Consider the following 18745-nt stretch of genomic DNA (forward strand, 5'->3'; position numbering starts at 1 on the left):
TGCAAGGTACCCTGAGTACGTTTGGTTGTGAAACTGTGTCAAGTTCCGCATGTTCCCTAGAAATTTACCGTTTACACACAATCTCTGACAAAATAAAAGCACTATGTTGGTACAACACTGCGAATTGACTTTTTTTTTTCCTTCACCAACAAACACACATGGTTCGGTTTCGGCAACAACAGCACGTGGTTATGTTTAGGAAAAAAGAACAGGGTTTGGCTTTAGAATCTCAAGGGACACAAACACTGGCCTCTCGGGTGAAAGTCAGTGTTTGTTGGACCCATCCACCACCGCTCCCGTCCGCCCCACTCTGACTTTCGCCACCTTAACCTTCATCCTTGTCCAGCTGCATTTTCCCCCAATGCCTCCGGGCACTGTTGAACTATGACGGCAACCAGTCGCATATCATCCCGATGTTAAAGAACGCCTTTTTTTTCGGTGGTTTCTGACACCGCAAGTCACTGCCCAAGTGCTGCTGGATTTTGACAACTTCCGAGTGAGAAGGTGGGAAGAAGTGAACTAAAATTACTGTTTTTGTCAGGAGTCTGGCTTTGAGGAGATCGAGGATGAGTTTCACTTTTGGTTCAGTTCCCCGTCAGAATGGACTGTTTGGGAAGTACTGAGCATACAGTTGAGACTTGATTATCCTGCACGAGTTGTGTGAGAGTTGTGGACCCCACTGACTTCAATTTATCAAGAATTTTTCTGTTTTTTGATTCTTCATTCAACATGGAGACCTGTGATAAAAAAAAAAAAAAAAAAAAAAAAAAAAAAAAGGTTTCTTTACAGATTCATGAAACAGGGCGAGTAATCGATATACGTACAAAGGGGCATTTGGGGGTTGCAGTATTCCTGTTAGATCATTAACTTAGCACTTTAAATTAATGATGCAGAGCAGGAAATTATTTTTATTCTGGATCGTTGACTTCTGACTGAAACTAAATCTCTTTTATGAGGTCAGTGTCAGATGAATGCTTCCACATCTTTTTATAATCATTATCAAAATGAATATCAGTGAGCCTTGTGTTGTCTCAACTAGGCTTTGTATTCTTTTTCAAGTGCACTTTAGATTTATGAAGAATGCTTTGATCTTGTCGGTCTATAGAAACATTCGGACAGGAGTGTTTTTATGAATTTGCATGTGTTCTTGGCTCGGTCATGTGACACCTGGCAGAGTTTGTGACGAGGTAAACACACGTCAGATTTGGGGAGACAGGAGCACAAAGCCGAGCCAGGTCTCTGAATCCGATGCGTTGTGATTCAGGTGTGTGTGTGTGTGTGTGTCTGTCTTTCTTCATCTCTGCTCCTCCTCTTCTTCTTCTGCTCTCTCTCCAGATTTCTGTCTTTTCTCTGCTCCTCTTTCATCCAATCAGCGTCTCTGTGAGCCTCTCTGGCCTCTTGGGAACTCATTTTCCTGCTCTCCATTTCCACTCACTCTTCCTCTTCTATCAATTATTTTCATGTTTCTTTGCTTTTGAGAGCATGCACACTTGGCCGTGCACGCTGCTGTCTCTGAGCCTTCACTCCATGTTTCCTCTCATGTTCACTGTTCTTTTTTCTTCTTAATCAGGACTCGTGATTTGTTTCTAATCAAAGACCATTAACGTCTCTCTGTCTAAACTTGAAGAGAAATCAGGAACAGAAAGCGGCACATTTTGGACAGAGGAAGCTTGCTTTTCCTCTCCAGTGGTCGGACTTTGTTTCCTCTAAATGGTTTTTGTTGGTGAATCTGGATTTTCTCACAGATTACACGGAGCGCTCACAGTCTTTGTTTTGTTTCGGTTCAACACGAGTTCAACGAGTTTAAAAATGCATGAGAGCAGTTGTGGCTGTGTATAGCAGAGTCAGATGTTAACCAACAGCTGGCACATGTTCAGGTAAAAATTCACTGTAACTCAGACAAACACAAAACACACACAGACGTGGTTTTATTTAGCTGCAGCTGAAAGTACAAAGGTCTCCATGTTTGTCTGTTGTCGTTCCTCGGGGCTCAAACTGCTGCAGAGCTGCAGTCTAACCAGCAGGTTGTGTCACATGAAAGCCTCCATTGTGATTAACCGTCTGCAGCGTTCAGTCACCCAGATCTTACCTCCCCGAGAGACGACGCAACTGATCGAATCTCTTCATGCTCAGACCATCGATCCTCAGTGCTCTGTTCTCCTGAACTTTCTCTCTCTAGACTCAACACATCAAAAAGTGAGGGAGGCTTGAAAGACTGACCGACTGTTCACCTTCACTGTTCCACCATAAAAACCCCCAAAATCATCCTGCTGTCCTCACTGGATCATCCTGTAACTGCAGGAAGTGTTTGACCACAGGTTGTTTCAGTTAGGAAGTAGTGATTCAGAGATATGTTGCCAACAAGGTTTATATTTTAAGTCCAGTTTATTATTAAGATATCTCAAAATAGATTCAAACGTAGTGCTGAAACATATTCAGCAGGCTGATTGATAAGTCGACTGACTGAAATTATTGGACTAAAAAGAGAGAATAAACATCCTTTTGTAGGTTTAATATCTTTGTGGTGTAAAAAAAATAAAATCAGTTGAATTAACTGATTTATTTACAGAAGTATGAACTAAATAATAAGAGACAAGGCGTGGACTTTGGTTAAATCAGTGAGTGGACTCGTGTATTAAAACACATGGAGAGAATTTTTTGGCAAGGCAAAGGGCTCGTCCCAATACCCCTCTTAGCCCTACCCCTACATTTGCGCGTTCCCGCGAGGGGTAGGGGCGTCCCAATTCCTTCTTGTGTGCAGGGGTAGTGGGTATGAAACTAGCCCTTCGGAGCGAGGGATTTCAGATGCTGACGTCGCCATGGCTACCACCGAGCAAGAGTCGGGGAAAAAAGTTCATGCATAGCTAACGTTACTGTCGTCAGGTTGCTTGTTAGCTAGCTAGCTAGCCCTCACTATCTGGCGTCTGTCATCTGTCCTGTTCTGCAAAATTGTCTGACTTTTCACATTACGATAACACGCCAGCTAGTGTAACTATGCTGTCTCGTAATGTTAGCTGGTTAGCTAGCTAGCAGAAGTCCCCTGTTGTCTGTTGTTTATCAAATGAAACATAATGAATGCGGCAAACACGATTGGTCGGATGAATGAGACTCCTTTGCTGATGCCGGTTGGAAATGTAGATGGCTCGCAGCTTCCTGTTTAAAATAGTTACGTATGCGTGAACGTAACCGACGCAGTGACGTAGTGAGTGGTGTCCCAGTTCCCAGGGAAAGATTTCTACCCCTACCCCTCGTTGCTTCATTTTGAGGGCCAAGGGGTAGTGGGCAAGGGGGGGTAGTAGTGAGTGGGAACACTGGGAGCACTGGGAGCACTGGGCCCAGGTGTTCCCACTCAGCCTGATTGTGTGGCCCCGCCCATTAATCAAAGTGAACCTGCAGGAATAGAAAAAAAAGACAGACACAGTGCAATTAAATGTATTTTCAGAAGGATTTTGCAACCCTTTGCAGCAGTGATACTTAAAGTAAACAGATTTAGAGTTTGAGAAACTGATTGTTTGGTCTATAAAACATTGAAAACCTAGATCCCAATGTGACGTCTGCAAATGTCTCTTGTTGTACCATACAGTGGTAGTTGTTGAGGGAGGTGTAGATGGTTCACATGGTTGCGAGGTAGATAGGAAGGTTACAGAGGAAGAAGTGGGTCTACTTCTTTATATTCCAATGGTCTTATGACTAATAGGTGTGCTGGGTATACTGTCAATGGACAGAGAAAGAAGTGGGTACACCTGTGTATACCCTCCACTACACCACTGGTTCCATCAACAGTCCAAAACTTAAGATATTTAATTTACAATGACATTAAAAGAAGTCAGTCTTCACATGTGAGAGAGGCTGTGAACTCTCAGAGTTGTTGCTAATTAGTTTTGTGTTGATTAAATTAGTTCAGCTCCGGTGTTTGTGATGATTGTTGGTTGCAAAGTGACTAAAGGTTTTATATTTCAAACGCAATCTGAGCATGGAAGCAAAGAAATAAGACCCTTAAGAGCAAAGTTGATTTTATTTCTTAAACTTTAATAAAAAGAAAAAGTCATCTGTGATCACAGTGTCATCAGACGCACTGCAGAATTTAGTGTTACGTGTCCTCACTGTCCTAAGCAGAGTGTGATCTGCCAGGTGTCTGAATCATAATCAATTAAAGGAATTATTCTGCATAAATCATTAGTTTATCAGTGTAACACGCCGACTTCTTCAGGCTGCTGTGAACAGGTAGAAGACAGTGTGTCCTTTCCCAGGTTGAACCCTGCTGCAGAGCTGACTGGGTCTAATTGGTGTCAGGTACTGAGGAGTAATGTTGCAGTCGCAGCCTTTCCTGTGTTGAGGTTTTACAAGCGGAGGAAGCAGAAACTGGCTCCCGGCTCTCTGAGAGGAACAAGGCCGAGGTGACAACGCCACAACATGTTGAGTGTAAAACCACAGCAGCGCTTTCATAAAGACGGCTTCGTCTGCAGCAGCAAAAAGTCACATCTCAGCAGCTCCTGTGGGAATTCTTCTGTTTGTGTCTGCGAGGGATACTTCACTCTCGTTTCAGGTCATCACCATCAGAGGTTGTGGAGCCGGTAATAACGTGATACTCTATCAGTCCCCGAGGGGGAGTTCGCTTTTCTCTTTGTGCTTCTCGATGGGATAAACTGAGAACAGTTGATCAACCGTAGAGCAACGTCTGTTAGAGAGTATTTGAGGTGAAAACAACAAACACGGGTCGGCCAGTTTAAAGCACCAAACTTGTGTTAATGCACGTTTTAGTCCACTAACTTTAAATCGATTCCCTGCTGTCCGTGCAGCCAATTACCTCAGTCGATCTGTGAAAATCGACATTCACAGGCTTTAAACTCTCCTGACATGAGTGATCCATCACCGTGGACTGACTGACGTTTGAACTTGAAATCAAACAAATTTAAATTATTTTTTTTGTGAGAAGGCATGATGATGCTGTGGCTGTAATTTTCTATTTATGAAAAGGTTAAAAATGTTGGATTTATTTGCTGACACTCTGAGTGAAAATTTGGAAAAGCAGTTTAACACATTTGTCCCTTTAGAACAGAGGTATTCAAAGTCTGACACCGTCCTTCAGCTGAAGAACGATGGAGGCTGCTCTGCTCTTGAGAAGCTTAAATGCAGCAGACATGTTTTGCTGTGACCTTCCCCAGCTCCGTGTCTCTGAGCTCTGCAGCAGCTCCTTCCACCTCATGGCGTTGTGCTTGTCAGCTGGGAGACCTCAGGCCTATATATAGACAGGTGTTCTAACACATGTCCAATCAGCTGAACAGACTACAGGTGGACTCCAATCAAAGTGTAGAGACAGCTCACAGGTGATCAGGAGAAATGTGAAACACCTGAGCTCAATTTCATGTCACAGCAAAGAGTCTCAAAACTTCTGTCAATGTGATATTTCAGTTTATTCTTTTTAATAACTTTGCGAAAACGTTTGAAATCCTACATTGGCGTCCTCATGATGCCTGAGGTATTGTGTGCAAAATTATTTTAGCATAAAGCTGCAACATCACAAAATAAAGTCAAAATTTCCGAATGTACTGAAAAGTGGTTTCAATTTTAGTTTAGCTGTATAGGTGTGAGTTTCAGGGGTGGGTGCAGGGGACACATGCCACTCAATATTTACAACATGTGCATTTGTCCCCTCCAATAAAAATTCAGCTGGTTGCAATCTGCAGACCTCATCACTATGTACACCACCAAATTCCCTTAAATCTTACACAGTGGACTTTTAAGTACAAAGTTGAATTAATTTTAGTTTAGTTCAAGTTTTTTGCTCTCATGACAGTTTTTCTTCTGCTCCATAGGTGTAGATTACGTACCATTAAATTCCCCCAAATCTTACACAATAGACCTTTGAGTAAAAATTTAAAGTAATTGTACTCTTTTTTTACTCACCTAAATTCTAACTTAACTTTTTTAAAACTTAATTTTACTTAATTTTTTCCTCTCATGCCAATTTTTACGTATGCTCCATAGCTGTAGATTTCAGGGGGGGACACAGGGGACACGTCCCACTCAATATTTAGAACATGTGCATTTGTCTAACCCATTAAAAAGTTTCACTAAATTCCCTTAAATCCTACACAGTGAACCTTAGGCACAAATTTGAGCTGATTTAACTTTACATACTTTTTTCCTCTCTTGCCAATTTCTGCTTTGACTCCATAGGTGTAGATTTCACGGGGGACGCAGGGGACACATCACCCTTAATATTTAGATCATGTGCATTTGACCAGCACCCAGTAACAACAAAGTTGTGGAACTGATTGCCCAGGGCCCAAATGGCAGGGGGTCCCTGGAAAAGTCTGGAATTTCAGTTTGGTCTGTTTGGATTTGCTTTTATTTCTAATTAGTGCCTTACCTAAGCTAATATTGTGGAATAAATCAGTTAAAAGACGGAGCTTTGAATGTCTCTGAGGCCCCTTTCACCCCTTAAACGTGCCTAAATACAGTAAGAGTCCAGTGACTGCTTTTGCTGTTGACGTAAGACAAGAAAGAAAGAAAGAAAGAAAGAAAGCAAACTGACTTTGTAAACCAAATTCTGGACCCTATGCCATGCCAAGGACCCAGACTTTGGTGCTTTGCCCCTGTATAAAAGTAGCAGATGTCTTTTATTTTGACCAATTGAAGTACATTTACACCATAAACTAATGCACAACAGACACAAATAAGTGCAGGAAAATTCATCAGAATGCACGAAGTGAAGTGCTTCATTCCTTAAATCGGATGGATTGTCATGAAATGTGGCCCACATTCTCACAGTACTCAGAGTTCCAAATAAACCACTAACTTTTTATCGAGCAGCACCACCAGGTCGACATTTCCATTTGTGTACGTTTTGGGAAAAAGATTTCAGGTAGTTTGTACGTGTTTGTACAACAGCATTTCCTTTGATTCTGTCTGCAAACAACATGAGAACAACCACAGTGTCTCCATCTGAAGTGCACAAAGACAAACTAAACTCAGACTGAATGAAAACTCGAGTGCAGCAGAAGTAGAGGGAACAAAAAAGGCTGTTTGAGACCGAATGAGCCTGAAACTAAAAAAAGACTCACAGACGGAAAACAAGGTGAAAGAGGCAGTGGACAAACACGATTTGACCATCAGAGGAGGACGATGAAATGAAAAGCAGGAAGAAAAGAGAAAATCAGAAAACAGGAGTGACGATGAGGAGGAGGAGGAGGAGGCTGAATGTGGCGGTGACCATGGTGACATCGAGCGACGTGGATGAGTCATCACCTCCCAAATAATAAAAGCGTGGACCAGGTCGTCCCTCACCTGTCGTATGGAGGGAACGACAGAATTAGGAGGAGGAGGAGGAGGAAATGCTTCATCCTGACCCTGATGGTCTGCCTCTAATCCCCTCGGCTCTGAGTCTATTTTTGTTGACAGCCTCGGTGGTGATGACGCCTCCCGACTCGTCTGCTCGCAGTTTGAATTCCTTCTGATACACTGTAGTGTCTGTGTGTTTACTCTGTTTAGAGTGTTTAGAGTTAATGCCAACTGTGGAGACTTAAAAAGAAAGTAACACTGTGGACATGATTGATTGTTTCTTTTTAAGAAGCTAGTTTATTATTCTCAGAGCCATGAGCTTTGAGATTCTAGATCCAAGCGACCAAGTCCAACTATCCCGCAGAGTTTCCTCCGCGGGATAGTTGGACTCTCCTTGAGATGAAGAGCTCGGAGTAGAGGAGCCAGTTGAGGCTTCTGATCAGGATTCTCCTGGACGCCTTCCTTTACAGGTTTTTCAGGCAAATCCAACTGGTAGGAGGCCCAGAACATGATGGAGAGATGATATAGTTCATCTGGCATGGAACGCCTCTGGATCCCCCAGGAGAAGTTGGCAAACCAGCTCAGCCGCCACAAGAAAATTTTGGCATTTTACGTGTCTGCAAACTATAAATATATTTATATGTTTCATATGTATCATATTAATGTCTGTGATGAGCTGACTTTGTCATCTGGAGGTGGAGGGGATGATAGATGGTGAGACACCTGCCAAGCCAACCTGTTCTCATTCTGAAGTCATCAAATACCGCCACTTTGTCGGTGATTTTGGCGTCAGACACCTGATGCCAAAAGCCTCCTTTCATGGCAGTATGTTGATGAGGAGCGTCGGTTTGTAACTTGGCAGGACAGTAACCTTTTGTGGTGTTTGATGCAGGATGGCACCTGTCACAGCAGTATGATACACTGCTGAGTGTCGTCAGGGTGGACACAGCCAACATGATGTCACCTTCTGGTTTGTGGACTGCGGTTTTGAAGCTTTGAGTTTGGCATTTTAGCCATTGCAGTTTTTGGCACGTCAGTGTTGGCTTAGGATGATGCTTGGTGACACCCAGGCCAGACGCCTGCCAAGCTGCAGAAACTGCTGAAGACCAACAAACAACAAAAAACAGTTGTTTCTTAGTGAGTCATTGCTGTATTTCCAGCGGCTTTTTGGGTGCCAAATGTGGGTGTGTTTCTGCAACTCATTGCTGATTTTCCTGCCAGCAAAGTGGCACAAAAAAGGGGTTGTTCTTTATGGAGACATTGCTGCAAACCCTGCCAGAGTTGAGCCCCCAGAACTGGTTATTTTAAGCCAAAACATTATCTTTTTCCAATCAAGTGGTTTTTGTGCGCATTAACCACACTGTTCTGTATCTGCTACATAGTAAGGTACAAATATAACGTACCTGTGGTTTGCAGAATGCCAAATTTGTTTTTGTGATTGGGTTGGGAAAATGTTTCTGGGGTAAGGGACGTCTGAAAGTCTTGCTTCACCTGCTGCCACAGTGACCTGGCCCTGTATGAATGACAGAAACTAGATTGGGTCAAGGGGGCAGGTAGGGAGTACCCTGGAAATCCAGAGTTCTCGCGAGAGCACAATTTGAATTTGCTCAATGAGTCACTCTGGCAATCAGTGATGATGCTTATTAACCATGCTGTTGAAGCCGAGCTGCACCAATCACACCGGTGTATCTGATATAGGTGGGCCAGAACCGAGCTAAACAGATGACGACAGCGCTGCAACGACGAAGTCCGGAATCAGTCAGTAACACCAGTTGTTTGAAACGGCTTTGGCCGCTACAATGAACGAGTTAGACTTGGCTTTTTCTCTAAAAGAGGAACAGAAGACGGCGCTCGAGTCTTTCCTTTGCAAGAAGGACATTTTTGCTGTTTTGCCGACTGGATACGGCAAGAGTCTAATCTACCAGTTAGCTCTGCTGGTAGCTAAGCTCTGGATACGTCACCCTGTGTATTGTTCTGATTGGTCGTAGTGTTATCCAATTGCGTGCAGTGATATTTTCAAATGCATGCTTGGTGCCGCCCCTCAAGTTGGGCCATTTGCATTACTCATAACCAGACTCTAAATCTTTCTAGATTTGGGTCTGGATTTCCAGGCTAGATAGGGAGCAGTCTGGCCAGATGTTTATAACCTGACATAAAAGAGGTCCTCTTTATGGATAATGCAATTTTTCTGTGTCTCACAAGTAAAATGTGTCAGTAGCCATACATATAGTAAAATCCTCATTTGGGAAGCTGTGTTCAAAGTTTTTCCTCTCGTAAGAGATCTGAAGTTCAACCCTGTGATTGTTGTGTTTTTCTAACAAATAATGAATATAGCCATTTCTAATCAACCCGTATTAATTTCAGCCTTAAAATAACTTCTGGTGAGGTCCCACCCACTTCCTGTTTAAATCCCACCCATTCCAAGTACATATACGTATACAGATATATGTAAATCAGTGAGTATCTGCTTAATTGGACGTGCACCTGTAGCAGTGGGGGTCAGGGGAGAGTAAACAATTGCGTGATGATATCATTGGTTGGAAGGGTTACAGGGGGACTTTTTTTGCTAGCATGGATAGAGACAACTGTCAGAGGACCATCTGTCTTTAAAATTTGTCTTGGTCTTAAGATCATAAGCACAAGATACAAAAAAAAACAGGATAAAAGACATGAAATGACAAAAAACAAAAAACAAAAACTTGAGTAGGTTTTCCCTCTGCCATTCAACCCAACCTGTTATATGTGAAACTGATCATTAGCTAGAGTTTAACAGATAAAGGAATTGTTCATCCTGTGAGATCTGGCCTTCTGTAGTCTAAATCTTAAACCCTTGTTACAGAGGACGACAAGGACACTGTAAAATATCTCAGGTCTTTCAGAAAAGTGAAATAGACCGGGCAGTTTAACGGCCACTTTGACTTTATTTTGCAATCTGTCACCTGTTTACTCCAGTGGAGCAGAGACTCCTAATGACTTCAGTGATCCTCTGACTTTACAAGTGACACCATCAGCTATCCAGAAATCTAAAGAAGGGGAAATGACAAATAGAGTACAACTCATGACGAGTCTTTTCAAAGTCTTCTAAAGTCTGACAGCCTCTCACATCTAAAGACAATGTGAGGTCGTAGTCTCACACTATAGGATTTCTCAAAGACTGGGGATCTTGCAGGGTCAGTATTGGCAAGACTACAACTAGATTCCATTTAAGACGAGATAAAAGGCGTCACATGTCGACAGTATTCTTGTAAATTCAGCATCAATATAATCTATAAAGATAAAGTGAGCTGGATTAATTTACTGGGAGGAGACTGTTGGAATGAGAGGTGAACATTTCAAACATTAAGATTTCTCACTAAAATAAGCACTACTTGATGGATCAGAATTAAACACAGGCTCTTGTTCACTTCACAGGTCCATTAGTTTCTCCTCTTTTACCACAGAACAAGAGGCGAGGCTTGTCCACATTCTGGCGCCTCCAGTCCCCTTCATGTTTACTGTCTCCCCAGTTTGCTGCTTCCTGTGTGGTGCTGCAGAGAGCGCAGCTACTGGTTGTTGATGTTCATGTCATTGAAGATCAGCATTTGCATGAGACAGATGTGTGGACTCAAGTCACATGACTTGGACTCAGGTCAGACTTTAGTCAGACAAATTTGATGACTTGACTGAATCAACAAAGACTTGAAATGTTGTTCGGTGTAAAGGCAGCATTAGACTTGGTCTTAAAGGAACAGTGTGTCAGATTTAGGGGGATTTAGTGACATCTAGTGGTGAGGATTGAAGACTGCAACCAGCATGAAACTTCTCCTGGTTAGAATTCCTTCAGTGTTTATTGTTCAGGAGGTTTTTACCGGGAGCTGAATTATCCACAGAGGTCTCTTCCTCTCCAAGACAAACAGACCAGCTGATTTAAACCAGTAAAAACACTGAATAAACCAGTTTCATGTTACAAATCAATGTTTTATTTCTGACCATGCTCGTCCTGGAGGGGCTGCTAACCACAGCGACCAAAGTGAAAACATGAAAACGTGAATGTCCCTATCTAGAGCCAGTGTTTGGTTTGTCCATTCTGAGCCACTGTAGAAACATGGCAGTGCAATGTGGCGATGTCTGTGGACGAGGACCTGCTCCCTATGTAGATAGAAATGACTCATTCTAAGGTATTGAAACCACAATGATTCTTATTTTCAGGTGATTATACACTGAAGAAAACAGACTTATTATATTATATTCCATTTATTTCCCAAATCCTACTCAATGGACTTCTTAAGAAGCCACCATATAGAGGATAAACCTTTTTGATCTCCTCTGGTGATTAAGACCCGAGAAGAGCTGAGTAGCTGTCTCTCTATTTTTAATATTCTTCCTGCGGTGTAGTGAGTATTACGTCCTTATGGGGCTGACAGTGTGGCTGTACATTTTTAGACGTGTTGAAGTATTTTTTTTTTTTTAGTAAAGGAATGCAATCTCTTTCCTTTATCTGTTTCTTATGATCTCATCCTCCTCCGATGTATAATGCTCTACGCCTCTGAAGTGCCTTGTGTTAAATGGCCTCTACAAATAAGCCAGCCTCACCTTGACATATACAATCTGCCTCCATTTACGTTAATATTCCAAACATTGTATAAAATCGTTTCTATCTGCAGCTGAATGGTTTCAGGGCCGATTTACAGACTATATTTAGAGACGGCTGCTGTAGGCGGCCATGAGGGAGATGTGATGGTGTGTGTGTGTGTGTGTGTGTGTGTGAAGGTAACATGTGTAGTTCCAGCCCGTGCACCTGCAGCTCCGACTGTGTGGATATATGTGGAGCGTGCGCTCAGGTTTCAAAGCCTTCGGCCATGTTCCATCTGTATGACTCACTCCATTTATCGCTGTGTGGTCACTGTGTAATTAGCTTTTCAGAGGCTACAGACGGGTGGCGAGTCCATGAAAAGCATCACTGAGGCCACGCTAATGCTTTTTATGACAGGCGGCAGTTACAATAAAACAAATACAGTCAGACATAAAAACAAATTCGGCTTCAGCGTGTTGTTAGTGGCTGTTCACATGAAAGAAAACAGCTATAACACGTAAAAAACACAATTCAGTTCAATTTGAAAAAAACTTTATTTATCCCTGATGGGCTTTTAGTTCTGTTGTGTTTTGTTTTTGAGTTGGAATGTGGCGAAGTACATTTACTCAAGTACTGTACTTTTGTTCCTGTATTGGGATCCCCAGCCCTTCCCATGTTTCTCACTATCTATTTGTTTAGACCATGATAATATATTATCTAAGCAGGGCTCGCGTTAACCGGATATTAGGGGTGTAACGGTACACAAAAATCTCAGTTCGGTACGTACCTCGGTACACAAGTCACAGTTTGGTGTTTTTTTGGTACAGTAATGAAAAAAATAGACAACTATTAAATATCTTTTACTTATTGGTAACCTTATTAAAACATACCACCACAGCAGTTAACTCTTTTTACACAGTTTTTGAATGAAACAGATATATATAAAATCCTGCTTTTTCACATTGTTTGAATGAAAATAGAAATATAAAAGTGAAAAATAAAATCCTGCTGTTTTTTTTTAACACATTTTTTGAATGAAAAATATAAATATACATTTCTGCTTAAACAGTTTTACTCAATTAAAATAAAAAGTATAGTGCAGCTGGTCAGCTTTAAAGCCTGCTCAGATTCAATTATGTCCGTCGGGGAACTAGATATTTTAAATGGTTCGGCTCGCAAAAACGGAATTAAAATAAAACAAAATAAAATAAAATAATATCCTGCGCCCAATAATTCGGTACAGGGTCGTGCCGAAACGAAAGTTGCGTACCGAACGGTTCGACACAAATACATGTACTGTTATGGCCCTACCGGATATTCTCGGTCATTGACCGTATTTTCTACAACAATGACTGGAAAATCTGAAGGCCGTCCATTTTGACCGGTTGCAATTACCACTCCTGCCACTCGTGTTTTCACACTGCAGAGAAAAAGTCATTCATCTGCTTCATGTAGCCAGACGCCCTGGACACACCGGACGTGGAACCGAAGCACGGCGCCCAGCAGCGGAGGCAGTTTTCAGTCAGCACCCATGTTAACATATCTGACTGTCCACACAGGCCGCTGAGCAGAGCGGAGCGTCCGCAGAGACAGCGCTTCAGTTCGGCGTCTGGTCTATTTTTCATGCGAGCCACGAGCGCTTCTGTCAAGCTGGATCGAGCGGATCGTACCAAACAGGAAGTCAGACACAGAAAAGAAAAGAGAATTTTCAAAATAAAATAACAGCACGCACTGTGGAACGTACCGTGTTTATAATTTAAACACAACAGTGCATAACCGAACACATTTTTCAATACCCTAATCACTTCATTACAATTTTAATTTTGTGTCACCGAGCCTACAGGCATAACTACATAACGCCCTGGACACACTGGACGCGTTAGTGCCGTCCGGTGTGTCCAGGGCAAAGCCTAATGGCACGGGTGTGTGGATGTCTGTTCATCTTTTCGTTCATGTCCTTATTAATGCACACTTTATAACTTGCTTGTTGGATTTACTAAAAAAGAACTAATGAAAACTAAATGTCTTTGAATATCTTTATTATCATTTAAAAACGAAAATTAAAATGACCGGTAAAAATAGATTATGACCGGATTTTTATGAACCTGTCGGTCAAAATGACCGGCGACGAAAAAGTCTAGCGTAACGTCTGTATCTAAGGTTACACCCAGCAGTTTTATGTCATTACATATTAAATGGATAAACTGTTTAAATGTAATGTCAGTGTTGGGTCAGCTTTTAACTGATAACTCGATCCTAATACCACAGACTTTGTTTCACCAACATTAAGTACCATTTTGTTGTTTGTAACTCATTCAACCACTATTTGTAACTGGAATACTATTCAAATCTGCTGTTGATGACGTAGCATCATCCACATGCATAGCAGTTTGAGCCGTTTCTAAAACTAATGGAAGATGATTTACGAAGACAACAGGGGCCCCAAACAGCTGCCTTGAGGTACACCACATGTAACACCTCATCTTCGACAAACTGCCATTAAAGAAAACAGTCTTCCTCCTATTTGTCAGGTAGCTCTAGAGGTAGCGCTTCCTACCTCTAATGAAAAGATTCATGTGTTCACTACAACATCAACTTTTGATTAAAAGAAATGTTTCTTAAAAAGACGGTTGAAAGGTTTTGTGGAAAATAAAATAAAGAAAAATAAATAAATAAATATTTAACGTCTTCTCTCTTCCTTCCTCCTCCTGCAGATTACGGGTGGCCGCTGCCCTCTGACCTCTGTCCCATCTGGATCTACCTGGACGTCCTGTTCTCCACGGCGTCCATCATGCACCTCTGCGCCATCTCTCTGGATCGATACATCGGCATACGAAACCCGATCCACCACAGCCGCTTCAACTCCCACACTAAGGCCCGCATCAAGATCATGGCGGTGTGGACCATCTCAGTGGGTAAGAACACACACACAGGAAAACACACCAACTGTTTGAAACAAAAACAGGTTGAAACCAAAGACTTGTTTGGCACATAAACACAGAAAATAAGAGGGTTATATGTGACGATGCTGTATGAGTCTATACATTGTTTTTTAGGAAGAACCTGCACAGTGTCCCTTTCAAATTCTGCCTGTATATCTACATGTTTGTTTGGGAGGAGGATGAACACAAAGAACTACACAAGTCCAGTTTTGTTTCGTGAGGAAACGGTGAGCCGAGAGAGAGTTTGGGGTTTTGCTTTGATTTGAAGGTTGAAGTGGAGCAGCAGCAGTATTGTACGACACATCTCTGATCACACACATTATAAATTCACCGATCCAAGGCTGTAATAATAATGGTGTTTGTATTTTGTGGTCAAGGATGAAACAGTTCTTCTCTGATGTGTGGGTCCTTGCTCACTGTGACACCCCCCTCTTTGCAGAGGGACAATAGCTGCTCAGAGTGGGTTGGTTGAATGGGTTATAATGGGTTGAGTATATAAATTGATTGGCTGAATTCTTTCAGTTGAGAGGCCAGGGCTAAAAACTGTGAGGGAATAAAGAGCGGAGAGAGAGCAGAGCCTCTAACCATGAGAAAAGAAGGGCAGCCGGCTGCTCATAAGATGCAATTTTCCCCTGTTCAAGACAAAAGTGACGTTTATGACTCCATATAATTTTTATGGAGGTGAAGGAACAATCAGGTCCTGATAATTGGCTTCTGGCTGCCTGGCTGGTATCCAGCTGCTCAGGTCAATGGAGCTAGATGAGTAGGAAATGTAATGATGGGGCTGCACACGGTGGAAGTGGTGGGAGGGACGAGCAGAGTGCACATTAGCTCGCCAGCTGAAAACAAGGAGGAAAATGAAGATTGCTATGAAAATGTATTTCAGTTTCAGCTCTGATAACATTGCAGTTAGCAAACTGCAAAAACAAACCATCAGTTATTGTTTGATTGAAGTTGAATTATCCCAAAACTTTTCCACCTTCCTGTCCTGATTGATTTGTTTTTCTGGTTGTTAGCCGACATGCTTTCACACTAAGCTAATTAAGAAGAGAAATGGTGAAACGGTTCATTTTTATCCAGGTGGCAGAGTGCCCAGCCCTGAGATTGTATCTACTGAATGGATGGCAGGAACATCACAGCTCGACGTCAGTGCTGTTAATGATTTACAGCCCACATAACTGACTTATCCTGATTTCACAAGATAAAAGGCGAGCGGAGCTTTGTTCAGGAGAGTGACGCACATGTCAGATCTACAGGATGGAGAGTGATATATGGAGAAATATCACCTTGAGAAATGTGATGTCACTTTTGTGTGATTGGATTATTGAACCGGCCCGAGCGGTCAGGGAAACAATCCTGTTCAGAAGCCACAGAACTCAATTTAAAGTGTCCTCTTTAGGATGTTTTGTTGGTTAATACTGTCTAAATGCCATTAAAGCAAATCCTGAGTTTGTACCTGTCACTCTGTTGTTGTTACCATGGTTACAGCTTGCCTATTTACCATGATACACTCATGGCACTTTATAAATAACTGTCAAAAGGCAATGTCATTTCACCTTTCAATTTTGAGTCTTGCTATTGGCATACGTTAAAGGGATAGTGCACCCAAAAAAAGAAAATTCAGCTATTATCTACTCACCCATATGCCGAGGGAGGCTCAGGTGAAGTTTTAGAGTCTTCATAACACTTGCGGAGATCCAAAGGGAGAGTGGGTAGCAGCACAACTCCACCTAATGGAGGCTTACAGTGCCCTAGATTAAAACGTCCAAAAACACATAATTAAAACCACAAAATATCTCCATACTGCTCGTCCGTAGTGATCCAAGGGAAAGCACGTGAACACATGAACGCGGTGCCCATGTCTCACGGTCTCGTGCAAGCGCACACGTGAGTGCTGTGTACAGAGAGGCAGTCAGAGCTACAGGCTACAGTGAGGCTAAAAACAGAGTTAAAATGTTTTTCCAAACAACTTTTTATGTCGGGGCTTCAGGACACTTGGATCACTACGGACGAGCAGTATGGAGATATTTTGTGGATTCAATTATGTGTTTTTGGACGTCTGAATCTGGGGCGCCGTCAGCCTCCATTAGGTGGAGTTGTGTTGCTACCTGCTCTCCCCTTGGATCTCTGCAAGTGATGTGAGGACTCTAAAACTTCACCTGAGCCTCCCTCGGCATATGGGTGAGTAGATAATGGCTGAATTTTCATTTTTGGGTGCACTATCCCTTTAAGTCTTTATCTTCAAAACCTCTTCTTGACTAACAGCTGTTAACGGAAATATTTAAACCATTCATCCATCCTGGTTTATTTTGGGTTATCTTGGAGGAAGGTGACATCATCCACAGTAGATGGCATCAACATTGTTCTACTCTGTTCGATAAGTCTTCCAGCAACACTAAAGTTACGTTCACAGCTGCTAGAAAGACGAGAATATCCCAAGAAAGGACACAGAGCTTCAGGTAACATTAGGTGACATATTTTGTTTGACGTTCTCCATTGTTAGCTGGCTAATGTTAACTTACATGAATATATTACTATTACGGCATCTCTAAACAGGCAAAGGCTCAACTAGAGACTAGAACATTTGAATTTGATGCCAGATGCAGTTTGCAGGAGAAAAGGCAAACAAAAACAATACTTACAAAGTCAAAGTAGGAAACAAAAGGGGCTGGAGATGTAGACCGAAAGAAATAAGAGATGGAGAGGTCGCTTGGCCAACCCCTAACTACCTCAACTGAACTTAACTTAACCAAACAAAATCCAAAAACTGAAACTACAATAACAAAGCCCAACGGTCTAACTGATTTTCTGACCCTCAGAACACAGCTCCTGGAAATGATTGACTGCTGTCACAGAATAAAGTGTCACATCACTTTCCTGCACATAACAAATCATCTGTCAGCACAAACCGTAAAAAGGTGAATGTACCTAAAGTCCATTTAACTCCACACTCCAACAGAAGACATAAAGAGAGAACTCATGACGGTCTTAATGACCTTTAATGTAACATCTCAAGCAGAACAAAAGCATCAGCATGATGTGTTCCGCTGAATGGTGCTCTAATGGTGGAAGCAAAGCCTCTCTGCACCAACGACACATTAACGCTGTTACTTTGTTCTTCTTCTCTGGTTTCTGGTAGCAGACAGCGCTCTATTTATGAACGTCTCTCATTCAGATGCTTCTCGAAGCCTTGTCTTCTTTATGAATGACGCTCAGGTCATGTTGTTATCCTTTTCATTAATGTATCTATGATCTGCTGTGCAGATGCTGAGATATTAAAGAGTCCTTTATGGTCAAAAAGCACATTAACGATAAATGTATGCTCCTGATGACAACTGATAATGTCCATTTAATGAGCTGATAACATTAGAGGCAGGTGGTGTGTGAGCCCGAGGGTCCAGCTGAGCTTTATAAACTAATGACCCTCCACTGTTAACCAGTTTCCTACTGAGCTTGGTCAGGACGGCATCCAAGGATGAACGTTTTTTTAAGGGAGTCGTAATCAGTTTAACCCGTGGGACTGTGAATGCTCAAAGGAAATAAATTTATGACGAGTGAAACGAGTCCAAAACGTCTCCTGACATCTTTACTGCAGACACTGACCAGGGACCAAATCGTCCCAGTTCTAATATAGACCGTCTTATCCACTGTGTGGGAGACAGTCCCAGAGGAGGGTCTCTTAGAAAAGCTGCGGGAGGCAGAGGAGAAGATAACCAGACGTATTTATCAAAACAATCAGTCTCTATGCTGAAAGTCTTTTCTCCTGTAATAGTGAAAAAAGTAGTTTAATAAACACAAACGTGAGATTTCTGCTTCGTCAAAGTGGTTTCAAACTGAGAGAGATTTTAAAGATGATGACTGACTTGTTGTTTTAGCAGAAAAAAGAAAGCTTCACACAGTCACTCACCTGCCCGGACCATCAGGGATCAAATCATCTTTCAAACAGCTCAGAGTTTGTGCTGTCACA

The 18745-nt window shown here is 42.2% G+C and overlaps 1 protein-coding gene across 1 annotated transcript in view; it reads left to right on the plus strand.

Annotated features, from left to right (window-relative positions):
* Window positions 1–18745, plus strand: part of htr2aa (5-hydroxytryptamine (serotonin) receptor 2A, genome duplicate a) — an 82656-nt gene that overhangs the window by 35091 nt on the left and 28820 nt on the right. The window contains exon 3 of the mRNA XM_049594683.1: window positions 14551–14751. Within this exon, the coding sequence (XP_049450640.1) occupies window positions 14551–14751 (201 nt within the window). The remainder of the gene's footprint in view (window positions 1–14550; window positions 14752–18745) is intronic.

This window comes from Epinephelus fuscoguttatus, linkage group LG13 (assembly GCF_011397635.1).
Source record: "Epinephelus fuscoguttatus linkage group LG13, E.fuscoguttatus.final_Chr_v1".
Lineage (NCBI taxonomy): Eukaryota > Metazoa > Chordata > Actinopteri > Perciformes > Serranidae > Epinephelus > Epinephelus fuscoguttatus.